General features: G+C 40.9%; 1 protein-coding gene across 1 annotated transcript in view; it reads left to right on the plus strand.

Moving 5' to 3' along the window:
- Positions 1-19,344, plus strand: part of LOC123961870 (protein arginine N-methyltransferase 8-B) — a 47,264-nt gene that overhangs the window by 14,215 nt on the left and 13,705 nt on the right. Inside the window, exons 2-6 of the mRNA XM_046037640.1 lie at positions 8,636-8,881; positions 10,770-10,925; positions 16,551-16,614; positions 17,740-17,882; positions 18,761-18,848. Coding sequence (XP_045893596.1) covers positions 8,801-8,881; positions 10,770-10,925; positions 16,551-16,614; positions 17,740-17,882; positions 18,761-18,848 — 532 coding nt within the window. The 5' untranslated portion in view covers positions 8,636-8,800. The remainder of the gene's footprint in view (positions 1-8,635; positions 8,882-10,769; positions 10,926-16,550; positions 16,615-17,739; positions 17,883-18,760; positions 18,849-19,344) is intronic.

Below are 19,344 nucleotides of genomic sequence, written 5' to 3' on the forward strand. Positions count from 1 at the left end.
GCAACTGCTGAAGAAATATTCTGACAGCTTAGTAGACCCACACAGACACATGACACTGCACGGACAGTGATAAATGAACAACAGTCATGGTCAACAGTGGCTAATAAAGGGCACAGCTATTCTTCTGTTGCTCTACCCTTTGATGTTGGCATTACTAATTCAGGTGAGCCTGAAGTGTGGCCACAAACCTGACACTGTCACATAGAAATGCCGTTGGCAGATAAGCTGACAGAAATACATCAGCAAAGTCATGCATCTCCACCAATGATACCTTATTAAATCAACTAATTTCTATTCTAAAACCTCAGATTTGTCATAAAGACACATTTGGAAATGGTTACTGAATAATTCAAACCAGCAGTGAATGATCATGTTCCTCTAAAATAAACCGTGAGAGAGGCTGTGGTTACAGCAGTTCAATGACCATGATTTTCATAGAAAATGAACAGTCCGACCCATTTTCCATGTTTACAGCTTGAGACATCTCAAGACATTTATACGATTGCAGAGTTGGTCATGTGAGTTTTAAAATACACAATTTGTGTTTAATTGGTTTGAATGATGGACTTTTTTGTGAACTTCCGTTTTACAATCATAATTACGACATGGATAATAAGTCGGAAAATAGTATTTACAGTTATTCTGATATGACATGAACGCAGTATTACTTTGAGTTTATTCCTCTTGAATTATACTGTATTCTATTGTATTGTATTTTGGTCTTTTATAAAAAGTCAGAGATCTTTCCATGCAACCTGGCATGAAACGTACTTTGCTTTCTGTTAATGTATGTAGTGCTTATGCATTGTAAGGACTCTAATCACTAGATGGATAATCTTGTGCTTATTATTTTTGAATCTGAGAAATAGCACTCGGAAATAGATGTTAGGGTTGAATGAAAACCAAAACAAAACCCACCCAGTCAAACTTTGCATATTTGGTATGTATATAAAAGTTAGTACTCTTCTCTTTCTCTTTATCAAACCTCCTTGGTTCCGCTAGAAATGTAAGCTTATGCAGAACATCTGCTCTACGTTTAGTCATCGCCACAATTCATGTATGAAAAGTCTCCTTTACTCTCAATGAACTAACAAGAAACTTACATGACTCAGCTGCTAGAGATGAACCCACGGTGAAGTCTGTGTAAACAGACATGGAAAGAACAGAAGCTACACCATAATCACACAAGGGCATAGGAGAAAGGGGGTGTGGGCAAATTAAATATTCATTAAATTTAACTTCCTGTGAACTGAATGAAGAAGTATATCAGCAAATACCAGAGAGCTAATCTTTTTTACAGCTGCCCAAGCTGAATAATAAACTGTAAGTACATAATTAACACCTGACCACACACACACACACACACACACACACACACACACACACACACACACACACACACACACACACACACACACACACACACACACACACACACACGCAGATGATCTGTTGGAGATACCACATATACACAGCTATTCTTTTAACTGACAGGGACTTAGTGGGTCTTAGTGGCAGGACAGGTAGTCAAAGAATATCCCCTCACTTCATCAGAGAGGAGAAATTATTGTAACTCTGGACAATGTACTATTACCAATGATCTGAGCATTGCTCTTTTATTAGGAAAAAAAAGGGATGAGGTATTTTCGGCAGCAATCAGCCGTGTAGTGATAAAAGACCAGAAGATACACATCAGAGGGAGGCAAAGTGAGGTAATTGATGTGATTTCAGTGCATCTCAGATTCTGATCCTCTCACTGTGAGACTGAAGAGCAGTGACGACCCAATGAGAAAGCCAAGTCATCCACTGCCATTGTCAGAAATGATACCACTCATTACAGGTCACTAATTTGACTCAGATCAAAGAACATCATAATGGTAATCTGCTTGACTGCATGATCAATTGTCTGTGTGGTGAAATATTGATCCTCATGCTCTGGCAAGACCCTGAATTTGTGGGCTTTTCATGCTAAAACATGGCTCAGGGGATGGCAATGTCTGTCAGCCCACCACTTTTGTCCAGACTGAAATATCTCAACAACTATTGGAAGGACTGCCATGATAGTTTGTACAGACGCTCATAGTCCCCTGAGAATGAACCCTACGGGCTTTGGTGATCCCTAACTTTTCCTCTAGTGCCACCATGAGGGTAACATTTATAGTTCAGAGAGAAGTATCTTCACAACTAGTGGATAGATTGTCATGAAATCAGGCCCCAAGAAGATGAATTCTAATCACTTTGGTAGGGCTGACCCCGTATAGTGGAAGATTCGATGCTACAATGGGCTGAGTCTGATTCGACTGTCAATCTCACAGTCAAAGATACGCAGTGAAACAAAGATCATGCCATTTTGGGATATGGGGGTGCTCAACATCTGATTTTACATAGAAATACAAGTTTTCTCCAAGTAGGTTAATATGCTGCCTATTAATAAAGGTTTTTAAAGTGCTTGAATAAATCCAAAATCGTAACCCTAACTCTCAAGGAAGGTGGGTCAGTGCGCATGTGTATATGTGTGTAGTGGCAGAAGAGGAACTCTTGTTGAGGAGACGGAGCCCCAGCTGTGCTGGTGTTATGCAGAGTAGTCCGGGACGTTTGACTCGATAAATCGACTCAATAAAAAATATCATTTTTAAACTGGCTAGGAACCGCGACATATTTTCAGCCGCACGGCGTGCACGCAAAACTCTACACAAAACTGGCAAGCCTCAGTTTAGCTGGCAATGTACAGTGTAAGTTACACTGGCTAATGAATAACGTTAGAGACTGCAGCTCTGCAGATTGTCAAGATTAAAGCGAAGCTATCACTCGACTATAGGTATGACTTGGCAATTCTGATTTGACTATGTAAATCAGGGACAGCCCAAAACTTTGGAAATATCTCAACACCCATTTGATAAATTGGCACAGAATTGTGCAAACAAGTTTATGGTCCTCAGAAGATTAATCATAATGACTTTGGCCATTCCCTTTTCCTCTAGCACCACCAGCAGGTTGACATTTTTGGTTGTTATTAAAATCTCCACAGCAATTGAATGTTTTTTTGTGAAATTTGAAATAGTCATGTTGCCCAGAAGATGAATTGACATAACTTTGATCCCCTGACCTGTCAGGTCAATATGTTAATTTGTCCAGTATTCAGGTTTATGACTAAAATCCTGCAAAACTAATGACATGCCAATCAATCAGCTTTACTTTGTGTTTGGTGCTAATTAGCAAATGTAAGCATGTTAACATGCCAAAGTAAGATGGTGAACATTGCAACCATTATAGCATGGCTGTAGACTCTTAGTCTTGTTTGCTTGCATGCAGTTTCCATGCAAATCTGTAGAATCCGTGTATAACAGGTGTATTTAGGCTGGTATGTGTATAAAAGCACGAGGTGTGGGCAACAGAAAGAGAATTTGGGCAGGCTTCTATTCCGATGCCTGCTTACTGCGTGGTGAGTGTCTGCCTACCCTCTCTGTTGAATAATGTAACAAGTGGTGAGTGGTGTGGGTGGTATGAGGAACGGCCTCTCCTCAAAATAGACTCCAGTGCTAAAGCAGAAGACCTCAGACACAAGTAGCGCACGCTTGGTTATGAAACAGTTATGACAGCAATAGCATTCTGAAGTTACAAAGCCAAATCCCCTGCAGTTTGGGCAGAATCGTAAGTGTTATAATTGTAATAAGATATTCTCAAGAGATCATCCAGGTTAAAGATCAAATTTAAAAAATGTAATTGTAAAAATAACAAAATGATGCTGTGACAGCACTAACAGCATTTTACAGTAGACTTCAAGGAGAGTGTGATTTTTATTAGAGAGGTATATAACTGAGTGGACAAAGAGACATCAAGGTAAGGTGTATATGTGTGTGTTGAGGTTGTCCTGCTTCATCCCTGGAGTGAGCAGAGCAGGTGAAGCATATAACAGGCGTGCAAACAGCAGCCAGCTCTGACATTGCCCCTCTGGCCAGTGAGGCAGCAGTGGTCACTTCCTAGCACTCTCTCTCTCTCTCTCTCTCTCTCTCTCTCTCTCTCTCTCTCTCTGTATGTGTGTATGTGTGTGTTTGCAACCCGGGCACACAGCGTCCTCGCTTTTCAACAGGGAGTGAACCAACTCCAACTTTCTCTGGGCAGCCGGCGTTCAGCACTTTGACGAGGATGGAGAGCGAATAGTCCTACATGAGCAAAGAGCTTGATTCCAGAGAAGATGATGAGCAGGGGAGGGAGGCATTAATGGTGGTGGCGTGTGTTAATAATAAAGTGTCTGGGCACGTTTCAAGAGTCATCAGATTTCTGTGCATGTACTCAGCTGCAAGTCTTTCCACTCGACGAGGCAGCACAGAAGCGCGATGCTATTTTTAGAAACAACGTTGCTGTAGGGGAATCAGTCAAAGTGGGGCTAAAATAGTGCATTCATGACAATCTGCTGCTTTTAGTGCTGCAATCCTCTGAGATTACTTCTTGCGCTATTTGCCAGGTCATGGGATAGGACGTAGCATTTTTTTTCTATCTTGTCTCAGCTGATGCCAAATGATGCCTTTTCCTCTCATGCTCTCCAGGAAAGCACACCGGTGGACTGCAAACTTTTGCACCATGGAATCCAGCACACTTTTTGGCAATAGTGGCTGCAATGCTTTTGGGACCTCGTGTACTTTTGTGTCTTTTCAGAGCCTTAGAATGTCTAAAGAACACTGCAGTTTGGGATGTGAATGAGAATTACTCAATGACAAAGAGCTAAGGAGCCTTAAACCCCGGGAGGCGGACGCTGTTTCCTCACCTTCTTTACTTCTATCAATTGTGAGCACGTTTTTTTTGCTGGCTCTTATGGGAATTAAGCACTCGTCCCGCTGCATGCTCCTCAGGAGAAAAATGGCGGAGTCTGAGAGCAGTGAGGTAAGTGTGAGAGACACCTTTGATTTTCCAAACTACAGTGAGAGTGTTCATGTTTTTTCCTACTCTGTCCTAGTCCTCAATGCGTCCTGAAAGCATGTGCCCTACCTTTAGTAGAAGTTGCAGAAGAGAAAGGGCAGGATGCTGGCTGTCCTGATAGTGAAACAGCAGTCTGATTGATGGGCTCCATCTGTGCACAGGGATGTCCCCCCCACCCCCCCGACAAAACAGGCGTTTTGTGCAGAGCAGGCAGCCAGGCAATTTAGTAATTCCATCGAGTAGGCTACACTTGAAAAAAAGAATGCATCGTCTTCCTGGTTTCATTTTTTAACCGGTAGATCCCAAGGTGAGGATGTTCTCCAGGGTGTTATCAGTATGATTTCACTTTTATTTTACAAGAGGACAAGACAGTGCCAGAATGTTTCAAGAAGCCTCTGTTGTCTCCCTCCCACTAACACCATAAACAGTTGCCCACCCGTTCCCGGACAGGGATCCCTCAGACAATGTCTTAAAAGTCTAAATGCATTTGAATATCTTATTTTTATCAAAACAACCACGTTTAATACTGTGAGCACGGTGAAGTTAAACGGGGCAGAATGTGCTGCTGCTTCCCGCTGCGCTGAGATCGAAATGACTTGCGCTGTCCAAGGTACTGCAGCACCTCGCAGAAACGCACCAACGGAGAACGCTGAGACTTGCGGAGCAGTTTTGAGCAGAAGACGTGATGCGTCTGTATTTTTGGCTCAGCATATTTCATCGCAGAATTAATCTGCTATGGCTTGTTTTTTAGCTATAAATTCAGAACAACAACACGGGCCCAATGATTTATTGAGTGGCTGTGCCACATCTGTATTCACAGTGCGACTGAATACTGGAGGAGCAGCGGTGATTTATCTGCAAGTGATGTTCATAAGATCTAAACACCCTGTGGAGTTGGAGAATGCCTCGTGATGCTTCGTTAAACATTATTCATCAAATAAAGTTCCCACAAAGCAACTTTATTCGTGGGAGAAGCCCCTCCTCAAATTCTCAACATTTTATCAATGCGCTCACGTCTGAGGGCAGCATGCGCCTGATACATTATGATAAGAAGACACTGACTGGATGGATGAATCTTTGCCTTCCGCTGCTCTGCTGTTTTGGAACATTTGTATTCTCAGAGGCGCCTAAGTGCCCTAATGGCAGAAGACCAAAGTGATTCTCTTTCCTGACTATTTTCCCCATAAAATTATGATTTAGAAAACCTCTCTACAGGAGACCATCATGGCCTTTAAGTCATCTATCTGGTACTTTTTTTCCCCAGATATGCATTGAAACACTCATTTCCCTTCAGAGTTTACTCTACAAATCCACCTACTAACATTATGACTCCAGGAGCAACAGTAAGCCTGTAAACACCTCTAACAGTCAAACAGGTACAATATGACTGTGTGCTCCCTCATGCAGGCTGTGTAACATAAGCACCAATTGAACGTCCTTCTCATATAACAGTTCTCACTTCCATGGGGAGATGAGGATCCCATCTGAAATAGAACCCCAAATGTGTTTATCTGTCTGGAGGGTCAGAGGCAAGGACGTGTGCCACCCTCTCTTTCCTGTGTCAGGGCATCTCACTTACCCTCACTGCAGCTGCTCCCCTCTGACCGTAACACACCCCAAGTCTACTTTTATATATCCATTAATTTAAGGATGCCAAGATTTCATCTGCTGTCTTTACACCAGGGAGTGTACATATTTGATAACTGAGCTTAGTGTTACTTTAGGTCAGTTTCTAAGTGGAAACATTTGTTTGTCATATCTAGGCTTTCTAGCATAACTGCACATTCTAAAAGTAAGGTAATACATCAATTAAAACACATCTTCAGGCAGTTACACTAAAGTCTCCTTGATGGTCCAAATGATTAACAGGTTGTGAGAATATCTTTAACAGAAATAGTGGGTTAATATGCTGCACTGTACTGAAGTGCTTCCTCCTCACATCAACATCATGGTTTAAGGGATTAAGAGAAGTTCAACAGTTGGTCTTTCCATTTTAATTACAAGTCCCTCGCAATGCATGTGATCTTTTATATAACAAACACTCACAAAATCTCTGTAAACTTTACCAAGTAGGGACATCAATGCCTGCAATGTTCCTGTAATGTTTAATGAAATACTGGTACATCAATTGTATGTTATTTGAGTTGGATTCTAAAAATCAAACATTAACTCAGCATTTTTATTTCTTTTTCAAATACAATTGTTGAGATGCTTTATCATTAATATAATTTGTACCAATCAATGTCAAACCCACTGAAGACCAGGCATCTCTCCAATTATTATCACTTAGCAATTGCTATGCTAGGTAATTCCAGAGCATTTTAGTGTTTTCATGATGGCGCTAGAGTAGGCTGTCTGTACAAAATATCATGACTATCCAACAGACATTGCCATGCAGCATGGCTAAAATGCTTCTACAGGACCTTATTAGTGAACACCTGATATGTGACTGACCCCAGGTCAGCTTCAGTGTGAATGCACCATGTGGTGACCTGACCAGTTATTTTCCCACATAATGTTCTTGGTCACTCTGTCCCTATGTCTGTGGCATTTAAGCCCAGCAGGGAGAGAGAGGACAAAAATAAATATGATGGCCACTTTAAAGGGATGGATACAAGTAGGAGGACAATAAAGAAGCGGAGGAGGAGAAGAATTACTCACTCAAACTAGGAAGAATCAATGCCACAGACAAATTCTAATAGATCTATGTGCTGGCGCTATAAATCACAACAGAATTCAAGCCATCTATTCGCAAAGTTATCCTCTTTATTGACTGTTATATGCCAGCCTCATTAGATTAAAGGATAAATAAAAAACTTTAAAGTGATTTCTTTTTTTCAGAAAGACTTAAATTAGGCCAATTATATGAAACTACCTGCAATTATTGTTGTGGAGTTGGACTTCTGCTGGTTATTGTAATCTCATTTTATGGTGGGCAAGTCTCTGCTGTCCGTTGCCACAGCCATGAAGATAGAAAACTGCCTTTTGAAAAGCTGCATTGCCTCAGTTGATGTTCTGAAAGATACAGTAACAACATTAAAACATGCAAGGAATGGTTTAAGTCTGGCAACAGCATGTTTAACAGATTATAACAGTGGTGGAAAATACTTTATACCTACAATGAGAGAGCAAACACAATCTATTTTGTCCACCTTGCCATTTATTTATCATTTATTTTTAGAAGCCTAAAAGTTGGAATGAGAATAAACACCAGTATGGCTTATTGGCTTAAAACCGAGGTGCTGGGAGTCTGTTTCTCCATCTCTCTCTATCTCTCTCTTTCTCATTCACAATCCAACACGCACACTCACACACACCATAGCTAGATCTTCCCAGCTGGCCTAAGAGGTGATAATCAGGGCATTACGGGTGTACGTGCAGAGCAGAGCTTTCTTGCCATCGCTGCCTTCTGTAGACAGACAGGCTGACTTCATGTGAGTAATCAGAGTATCCTCTCGACTCAGTGAACTCTCTGGACTCTCTGAACTCACCAGCCTCCTTCATGGAGGAGCAGACTGACAGATGAGCGGAGAGGCATGAGAGCAGATGAAATTGTTAAGTCAATCCCTGTCCATGAATGCAAACCATGTGATACTGTCAATGCCAAACTGCTCTTACGTCCTTGTTTTGTTTTTTACTCCAAAAGGCATTTGACTTTGAAAGCCCAGAGTCCTCTGCTTTAATGAAGTGTTTTTCTTCTTTACCTCTCTCTTTCTAGCAACCGCAGTCACAGCCACGGCCAATCCGCATAATTCCATCCCAGTCGGCACAGCCCACCGCGTTACCCAAGCCTGTGCCTTCCATCCAGCACGCCCCACGGCCTGCTCTCCCGCCACACACGCCCCATGCTGCCAGCCTCCCTAGCTGTCCTGGGCGGGGCAAGATGGCCAAGTTCCTTAGCCCGGAGGAAATGACCTCGCGAGACTACTACTTTGACTCTTATGCCCACTTTGGCATACATGAGGTACATCTGTATAACCTATCACAGTGAGAATCACTGAAAAATAAATTTTTCTGGTTTCTTATTCCTACGTCTGTTCTTGTCTGTGGATAAGTAGACAGATGTGAATCATGCATGATGAGTGTTTTTGACCAAGTAGTCGGAAATGAGGAATCTCAGGAACTATGTTTTCCACCACATCTTTTATAGAAGCTCCAGGACAGGCATAGGCTCCTGCATCTTCCTTCAAACACAAATTTTTCATCTGATAATGATAATCATATAGTTTCACATCCAACTGCAAATCTTTACAACAGTGTAAATTCACAAATAGAATTCTGATATGACAAATAATAATGCTCTCAATGTATTTTTCACATTGCACAAGATGTTGCTGTTGATGTTGGAGTAAAATGCCCTCCATCTCTCTGCAAAACTAGGTGTAAACAAGTGTGTTTGGAGATGCAATAGAAAACTGAACAGATTAAATGGACAGTTTTGTTTGCCATTTCACTTTCCTATAAGTGGCATTGATGATATAGATATCTAAGACACTTCCTGTTTGGTGTGTGGTGTGGTTTCTCCATTCACCTCTAATACAGTTGCTTTGCTCAGTCCCAAGTTGTAATATGGTTTGAAAAAAACAAAATCTGGCAAAAATAACTAAAATCTGCAGGGAATTCCAACTTTGTGCAACAGCTAAAATGAATAGGAGCAAGCCCGGGGAATATAGTGCACAAAACAAATCTCCCGTTTTTTTCTTTCTTTACCATTATTTTCCAGTGCATGCACAGTTGGCCGCTTGTAGTGCAGACAGTCCACATGGTGGCAAATTCTGGGCCGCGTGTGAACTCTCACAGGCGTGAGCAGATGACAAAATTTACGTGACTCAGACCCACATGGTCACACAGATACAACGAATTGGCTTTAATAGTTACATTTGTTTTCTGCTGACGTTGGTCTGCTGATGTTTTTCCTTTTCTTCTTTTTTCTCTTTTAGACATAATTGTTTCAGACTCCTCTTTTGTGTGTTGGTAAGGCACTTTAATGATGACTGTGTGTGACATTTTTCCTTAACTGAGCCTACCAGGTAACTCATCCCCACTGCTCTGGACTGCTCCAACAACAGCAACGAAATGCTATATGTCATAGATGGCTAGAACCACAGTTGGGGTTACGGTCAGCCAATCCCATCAAAGGACATGAGATCTGAACCCAGCCTGAGAGAAATGTCTGGCCGGGAGGCTTAACTCAGGGCAGATGCACTTCTTAAGCGCTACACACAGCCTGGACTTGAAATGGCAGAGGGCTGGTGCAATTTTGATTAAGATATTCAATTTCAAAACCTATGAAACTTTTTTAGTCTTGGTCCATTACTAAACATATTTTATTTTTTTATCTCATATTTCCACTATTCAAGATGATATTTGAATCTTTCTGCATTTTTTTCTGTCAGTTCAGCTGCAATGTAAAGAGTGGAAAGAGTGGCTGTATAAAAAGTGCACATCCTTGTGTGACCTGTGAGATGAATTTTTTTAATATTTTTGGAATATAGGTCAGGTGTATTTTTTCATTTCTGAATAATCTTCACACTTTAACATGCATGCACACGGCAAGAGAGGCAGAGTCAGAAACTAGATGCAGCTGTGCAAGCTGTGCCTGCAGGCTCCTGGGGCTTTTTCAGAAACACAAACTATGGATTTAAATGTAGTACCATACGGCTGAGACGTAATAGTGTAAGATTAGGTGAAGGCTCTTTGTTATTTGTCACTGCTGCACTGCAGATATCACAACAAATCCAGACCCCCATTGTCCAGCCAATGTTTTTAATTCAACAAAACAAATTATCACTCTCCACAGGCGTTATCTGCGTCAACATTTTCCTGATTTTATTTATCATATGCTAAACCAGGAGATGCTGAAGGACGAAGTGAGGACACTCACCTACAGGAACTCCATGTACCACAACAAGCACATCTTCAAGGACAAAATAGTGTTGGACGTTGGAAGTGGGACTGGCATCCTGTCCATGTTCGCAGCCAAAGCAGGGGCAAAGCACGTGTATGGGGTAAGACGTGTTTCCTTTCAGTGGAGCGTTATCATGCTGAACCATCAGGGTCTAATCACTGTGGAGCCTAGCCTAACAAGCTGCTCACACTGTGTGCATATTTATATAAATATGATTGTTTCTCTGTGGATCTGTACATACATTTTAACCATTTGTTCGCCAGGCCTCCCTATAATCTTCAAGGAATATCTCGTCTGACAGGCAGGTGAAAGTGCGTGGACTCTCACGCAGGCTGACAGGCTGTGCCGTAAAGATTTCAGAGCTCTTTCTGTTATCGTCTACTGGAGCAGAAGTAATTGCTAGTCAGGGCATGTCTGAGAATACATGCTGGATACACACCATTAGCTTGGGATAACCACGTGGAACTTATTTTTGTACGGTGGCTCCAGACAGCATATATTTGCTTGAGGGTAGGAATGATTAACTTGGAATTGCCAAGAGACTTGTTCTGAGCTACTGGTTGACATTATGTGTTTATGTGTGTATGGGACTTCCTTCCATCTTCTGCCGTCTCACTCAGTTTAACTATCGCTGTCATTGCACTTAAAACTGAAATATCACTTCACTATGTGCTTTACCTCACACTTGTGTTACAGCTGTCAGGGACTTTATCCACATAAATAGGAATGGGAAAAATATTTCAGGGACTTGGTTCACCTTTGATTGAGATGCTTTTAGTTTGAGCTGTGCCCCACAGACCAACACCTTTATCATACCTAAAGCTTATGAAGCTCTGCGTAAAATATGGGCTCGTGAGGTGGAAGGACCGGGCTCTGGGCCAACAAGAACACCACTCTGTCATACGGACCTCATAACATAAAAAGGGAAAGTGATAACCTCTATTCTAGATCCACAGAGTACCCATAACAGACTCTTTGGCGATGCTTTCTATACTGTCTGTACAGCCAAATAATCATGAGCCCACATTTAATATCCCACATTTCTACCCCATCAATAAATAATTAAAATTAAAACAAAACTCATGTATATTAAAGCAGAAGTTCATCATCCATCCATCGTCAACCGCTTATCCTGCGTTCAGGGTTGCGGGGGGGCTGGAGCCAATCCCAGCTGACATCAGGCGCAAGGCAGGGCACACCCTGGACAGGTCACCAGTCCATCGCAGGGCCACACATAGACAAACAACCACTCACGCTCACACTCACACCTAAGGACAATTTAGGGTAACCAATCAACCTAGCCTGCATGTTTTAATGCCCACACAGACACGGGGAGAACATCCAAACTCCACACAGAACCCACGACCTTCTTGCTGTGAGGCGACAGTGCTAACCACCGCACCACCGTGCCGCCCCAGAAGTTCATCTTTTGTTTTTTTATTTATTATGAATAGTTTTGTCCAACAGTATGGAAGTAATCCACCAGATGGCGAAATATCATAGACTTATATGCACTTAAAATAATTCCATAGCAAAGCAAAAGATTGCTAGAGCTAATGTTATTTGCAGGGATAGTGTCCGTTAAACTTTGCTGACATGTAGCAATATGGGTAATGGTTGCCAGGAGAGCAGTATGTGGGATTTAAAATAAACACCAACAAGTAGGCTACAGTAAATCAATTGTGTGTATGGTGTGGTTAAATCATTCCAGCTCTCAAAAACCCCTGATATAAAACCATGAGCATCAACTTCACTTCCCACATGCATATTGTATGCTACCTGCATGAAATCGCAGAGAGGCAGTGTAAGTATATCATGTCCAAACACCGAAAGCAACTCCGAAAGCAAATCATCATGGGAAAGGGCATCAACAGGTGGTTTCATGTGTGTTGGGCAGGCTCAGGTCTTATTCACGGGTGTCGAAGGGTCTTGTAGTTTAGATACAGCTCTCTGCATTACACGTAAAAGCTAAAGACAAAAGAGTCAAAGTAAATGAGTGGTTGGTGTGTAAAACTGTACATGTAGCAAGCCAAACTTTAACAATATTCTCACTAGATTTTGACACTTTTAAGACGTTAAGATTTTTTTTCTCAAAAAAGAGCCTACAGTAGCAACAAATCCAACCTTTTTGTTTTGTTATTTAACATGACTATAGAAGATGTACTTTTTCTCAAAGTACACAGAATTTCCGTGAGTTTATTATAGTGTCTGCATCCTCTCTAATCATGACACTTCACTTCTACAGTCTGTCAACAGTTTAAAAATAGAGGAAGATTTGGGAAGATTTTGATGAAGATGATGATGAGATGATGATGCAGGTGAGATGATAGCAGCTTGATAATAATAGTAATAATAATAATAATAACTAATGATAACTAATGATAACGCCAGTTTAGTTTTATCAAACTAATTGTGTGTGTACTGTACAGTATGTAAATAGATATGCAAAGTAGTGTGATATAGTCTAGTGACGTGCCGAGCAGGTTTTAGCTTTCCATTAAACGTAGATGATAGACCATAAATGAGCCAGAAGGTGTTACACTGAATGCAACACCCACTATTCACAGGAGCAGAAGGACTCCAAGGAGATGCTTGCTCATACTGCTCTTTTTCTCCTGGATGTAACATTGGGCAGGCATTTGCTAAATGTTAGCTAGTTGTTTCGTACTAATTTATCAAAGCTTGGGTTTATTGTAGCATTTCTGCCCTCTAGCAATAAAAAAGGCTTAGGATGAAGTGGAATAAAAATAACACTGAGTGCTTTTACCAGTTTGGCTCTGGTCTCATTTCCAATTTACTGTATGGCTCATAGGTTGAGAGCTGAGACAGAGGGAAGAAGTTCCGTGATGCCTGGGCAAGTTAGAAACTTGTATTTGCTGTGTCTCCGCTAGTGGGAGCCCACAGGGCCGACTACAGTGACAGGGACTATCCCTGACACTAGTGAGAGGTGCAAGAGGCACGGTGTGAGGTGTGTTGACTCTAAACATGCCTCGAGGCCCCAGTACTTCCCCTGAAGCATGACTCTGATGGACACATGGCTAATGGCTGTCTCTTCTCACAGAGATTCAGAAAGAGATGAGGAAACATTGGCAGTACCTATTATCACGAACTAACAGCAGCACACATGCGCCTGTAAGTGCACGCGCACGCATACACCTGGTGCATTACTGTTTGTTTACGTCTGGCTTTAATGAGCAGGTGCATCATTGTTGTTAGTGGTGACATGTACCACCAGGAGCTTCCTGACCGCTCCTCCACTAATGGGCAGCCGAGGTTAGGGCTGCCCCAGGGAGGCAGTGCTAATGTCATGTTGCTGCATCCTGTAAACATGCTCAGCGGGGAAACTAAAGACCTCAGAAGCAGAAAAATAGAAAAAAAGAGAAATATCTAAGATGATATCTCATAATTTGTCTATTTCACAGTTGGCATGTTGCTTTTAGAGCAAGTGTTATCAGTTCCCGCCTCTAAAATAAAAGCCCCTGTTTCGAGGCACAGCTTGCGCTATCTACAAAGGTCTGAGCCTGGCATTGCCTTTTTACGATCCAGAGTCATCTTCTTTGTTTCGTCCAGATGGAACTCTTGCGGCACGAATAAGTCTGCACACCTCTGACAAACGAGTCCCCGGAATCACCGGCTCAGGAATCCAAAAAATAGAGGACAGAAAAGAAAAGTGAGGGCATGGAGTAAAATGTGACAGATATTTCAGGAGGAGAGAAATGGGATAAAGACAAAAGCAGTGGGGTAAGGATATTTAAAATGATTTCAAATGCCAAAAGAGTAATGAAACTAAAAGTTGAAGATCCTGTCAGGGCTAAATGGCTGGTTGCAGTTGAGCAGTGACTAATCTTCACGTCAATTACTTGAAGTAAGATGCCCTGGCAGCATTTCAGAAACTGGCACAGAGGCTGGTCACCTTGTAAATTCTATCCCTTAATATTCTTTTATTGGCCACTATTTTCAGCTTGACTCCAGGACACTTTGTGCAATGCTAAATTAATGTCAGTGCACAATGCCAGATGATAATCCTTCCCATGCTATTTAAATGCTGCTGTCAGGCTCAAAAGTCACAAACATACTGTAAGTGATAAAAACCTACGTATTGCTATCAAATGCTGCAGACAGGAAAAAGGCTAATGACAAAAAAGATCCAGCTGTCCAGTTTTCCATTTTGCAGTCTTTTATATAAAGAAATAAATCACTGAGTCATAAGCAACTAAAATACTCTTTCAGGTTTGCTAACCGGGTATGGACCTATGGTGTTTTATTCAAGCCTGGATTGGAAACCATCCACAGAGAGTGCCCAATAAAGTGTCTGCAGCATTGGACAGACATTCTTGCTGAAATCAAAAATAAAGATTGAATTCTGGACTTCGAAATCAGTCAAGGAACTGGGCCACACATGGGAAATACTGTACATGATTGTCACTCTTCCACATAACTTCTAGGGGAGGAAAGCATCCTGGTAGCATCTAACAGGATGCCTCTGTTTTTAGCAGTGGTGGAAAGTAAATAAGTACATAACTTAAGTACAATTTTGAGTTTTTCCATTTTATGCTAAATGTCGGTAGGATCTTTTAATCAACTACATTTATTAGACAGCTTCAGTGACTTTTCAGATTAATAAAGAAAAAAACGAATAAGCCTATGCAATAGAACACATTGTTCAAGATTAAGCCAGTGGTCTCGATCCTCTTTGGCCTTTGACTTCTCATAACGAAGTAGTGAGAGTGTGAGTCATTTCAGATGTCTATGAGTTGCACGCCGGTCCACAAAGAGTGATTTCCACTTGCTTGCATGGTCTTATTTACACTATCTACACTACTTTTTCTCATCAAGCCCCCCTAATTAAGGCTTGATCCCCATCAACAGTTCAGGGGGGTCTTTCTTACCTGTCATTCTAAATATTACACTATTTTTCCCAATATTATGCCTTATATTCAAGAATCTTGAAATACGATTTCAGACACCCCTAAAATGGACCATACCATTTCCTAACCTTGACGTTGAACGTCTCTGCCCAAATCACTCGCAGAGCAGCTGATCCAGTCCAGTCCACCACTAGATTGCTCTTGTGACCCTTTGGAAGGGGTTCGACCCATAGGTCAGGAACCACTTAACCACTAAACTGCGTAGCTGTACATAAAGAAGTTAAAACTTGCAAAACCTTGACCAACAGTAATTACGCTACTTACATTACACACTGATACATCAGTGTTAACATGTGAATAGTGTTACAGGGAGGAAACAAGTACTTTTACTGTGAGACTTTAAGTACATGTTGCTGTACCTTTGTACTTTAACTTCAGTACAATTTCTCATGCAAGACTTTTACTTGTTACGGAGTATTTCAACATTGCTCTATTAGTACTTTTACATAAAGTGTCAGAATGCTTCTTAATTAGAGACACGTAATGTAACAAAACACATGGATAGACTTAAAATGTTGAGATTTAATCGTTATAAATGAGTGTCCTTAGAAGGGGCACTAAAAGGAATAACATCATTTTATCAAAAATGTTTTTTTTGTCATTTGTGTCAGAAAGGGATGTTCTTGAAATCTCCTTGGTCAACAAATACTGATTGGGCCCGATACAGTAAAGTTGAAGAACTCTTCTGTTCCAATGCGCGGAGAGTTTATTTTTGCTCAAAGATGGACAGTTATTTTTTGTCTCATCTTTGCAGTTGAATTTGCAGTATGCATTTTTTTGTCTTTTTTTTCTGCCAGATTGAATGTTCCAGTATATCAGAGTACTCGGAGAGGATCATCAAGTCCAACCACCTCGACAGTGGTAAGAGCTGCAGCTGCCTCTCCTCTCTCCATTCTTATGCCACTGCACTTCTTAAAAACTAGGTTATAGCTGCGATAGGCATAGAGAATGAAGAGGAGGGAGGGAAGGCTGGAAAGTATGCGTAAGTAGAAGAAGAAGTGTAGTGGTCATGGGTATGCCACCGCTCAAATTTCGAATGATTGTTCATCTGTGAGAATGGTCTAATTCTGATCCACATCCATTCTGTTTATCATTCCATTCTGCACTCGACTGGCTCATTTGTATTCACCTGTGCGCACATGCTTCCAACTTATGTAACTTCAAAGCATATGCTTTTCATCATCTGTAACTTTGAAAACACATTTACTGCAAACTACTGACTGTGCATCTAATAATAGCTCCATAAACCACCCTGTCAGGCAATGTCGTAGCCATAAACCTATGAATATCAAGTATGCACAAGTAATTGAAAAGAGAGTTAACTCTGTGTTCACTCTGAGTTTTAGACTGTGAATAAACAGGGAGCAATCACCAGCTGGAGTAACAGTTCACATGTCATTCTGACAGACACTTGTGTCACCAGGGAAACTCTTCAATAACGTCTTGCCAAGGCAGAACAAACAAAGCTGAAGTCAGCTAATCTCCAACAGGGCAAAGATCCACTCCAGCTGGGCTGATTTCTATAAGATCACCATGGCTGCCATGGAAGCACATAACTGATGTGTCACCACTCAGAGTTTCTTACTTTCAAATGTTCACACCAGTTTCTTTCTTCCACATGGTGATGTAATACAGTACCTCTTTGTTTCCAGTGGTTTATCACCTTATTTAGGACCTTATCAGATAGTTAAGTCTTTATTCTTTTCCATTGTATTGTGCTACTTTATAAAATGGTAAAAGACAGTTCTACAGTTGAAAGATTTGGATGTATTCCATCAAAATACTGTATATTATATAATATCTTATAAGACATGTCCTTTTTGTCACATATTATATGTGTGTCTTTGCTGTATTGATGTGAAATTAAATCTGCTTTTCAACATGTCATGCACATTTTAGGCATTATCATTCCTACATTTTTGTGTTAGTAAAGACACTTTCTTGAGCATTGGTTATGACTTAAAATATATATGTTGTGTGTTGCAGTGATCACCATCTTCAAAGGCAAGGTGGAGGAGGTGGAGCTTCCTGTTGAGAAGGTTGACATCATAATATCTGAGTGGATGGGCTACTGCCTCTTCTATGAATCCATGCTCAACACCGTCATCTTTGCGAGGGACAAGTGGCTGGTATGATGTGTGTAGAGAGAGAGAGAGAGTGTGTGTGTGTGTGCGCGCGTTAATGTGCATATAGAGATGATATTGTATGTAGGTTTATACTGCAATAATAGCAGTATCAAATATTCAAAATAAACCATCACTGTAATAACCATGAAAAAAAAAAAAGGAAACTGTATCAAGGTCTGAAAAAACTTATGTAGCATAAATATGTTGTTTTCTAATTTGTGTAATTATATATTGAAGCCCATTACTGCCACGTAAAGAAACATTTTTGTTCTTATTATTATTAAGTGGTTTTGCCATTATTGAGATAGATTTTGAGTTCTGAGGTATTAAGTCCTAATTAAGAGATTCTAACTCAAACATTCGTGTGCATTTGTGTGACCCTTAGAGTCGGAATGGCCACATTTATGGGAAATACATCAAGTTCAAATAGGCTATACCAGAATTTTCCATTTTACAATGATTTGGGATTTTTGTGGATTTGTGGCAGACTTTGGTTTTCATTTCATCCATCTCAGGACCCCTCAAAATTATCTTGCAACCCCTAATGGGGGTCCCAAACCCCAGGTTGGAAACCACTCCTTTAAAATAATAGTTTAGCTATGATGCTACAGCTAAAACCAGGGATAAGGTAACTTTATTGGAAATTTTATTATATTCATAAGAAGTCAATAATGTTAAGAGGATTGTTACATTATTAACTACTACCTCATATTATTATCTTTTCTAAATAATAGTTATAGTCCTGTAGTTAAATACTTGAAGAGCAGCTCTACTGGAACAATGGCTGAGGAATGAAATGTCACCAACTCTATAATGTAGACTTTTTATAATGTGTTCAGGATTAATTGCTGAGTTATTTCCTTGCCTCGTTTGTCAAACAGAAACCCGGTGGATTAATGTTTCCTGACCGGGCCTCTCTGTATGTGGTGGCCATAGAGGACAGGCAGTACAAAGACTTCAAAGTGCATTGTAAGTTCAGCGTGAGAGTGTGTACGTATGTGGGGCTGGATCGTAGACTGTATGTAAATACAGGCTGGATGTGTGTATTACCTGAACCTGGATGGCTCGAATTACGGGGTGGATTAGGGGGTTTGACCCCCTAATTAAGGCTTGAACCCCATCAGCAGTTCAGGGGGGTGTTTCTTACCTGTCATTCTAAATATTACAATATTTTTCCCGATATTATGCCTAACCTAACCTTGACGTTGAACGTCTTTGCCCAAATCACTCGCAGAGCAGCTGATCCAGTCTAGTCCACCACATGCCAGTGGAGACTCTGTAAGTTATAATGTCAGTAGTTACCTTTTAGCTATCTAGCTTCTTTAATACAATTAACTTACCTTCAGAGTTTCGTAATTAGCATTTATTTAACTTAAAATGAGCTATGTGGTGTTAGCTAGCTGATAGCCCACCCTTTCATTTCATTACCATTATATCATTTCATATTTTATTTTATTAGCCAACA

The sequence above is a fragment of the Micropterus dolomieu genome, linkage group LG22 (assembly GCF_021292245.1).
Source record: "Micropterus dolomieu isolate WLL.071019.BEF.003 ecotype Adirondacks linkage group LG22, ASM2129224v1, whole genome shotgun sequence".
Classification (NCBI taxonomy): Eukaryota; Metazoa; Chordata; class Actinopteri; order Centrarchiformes; family Centrarchidae; genus Micropterus; species Micropterus dolomieu.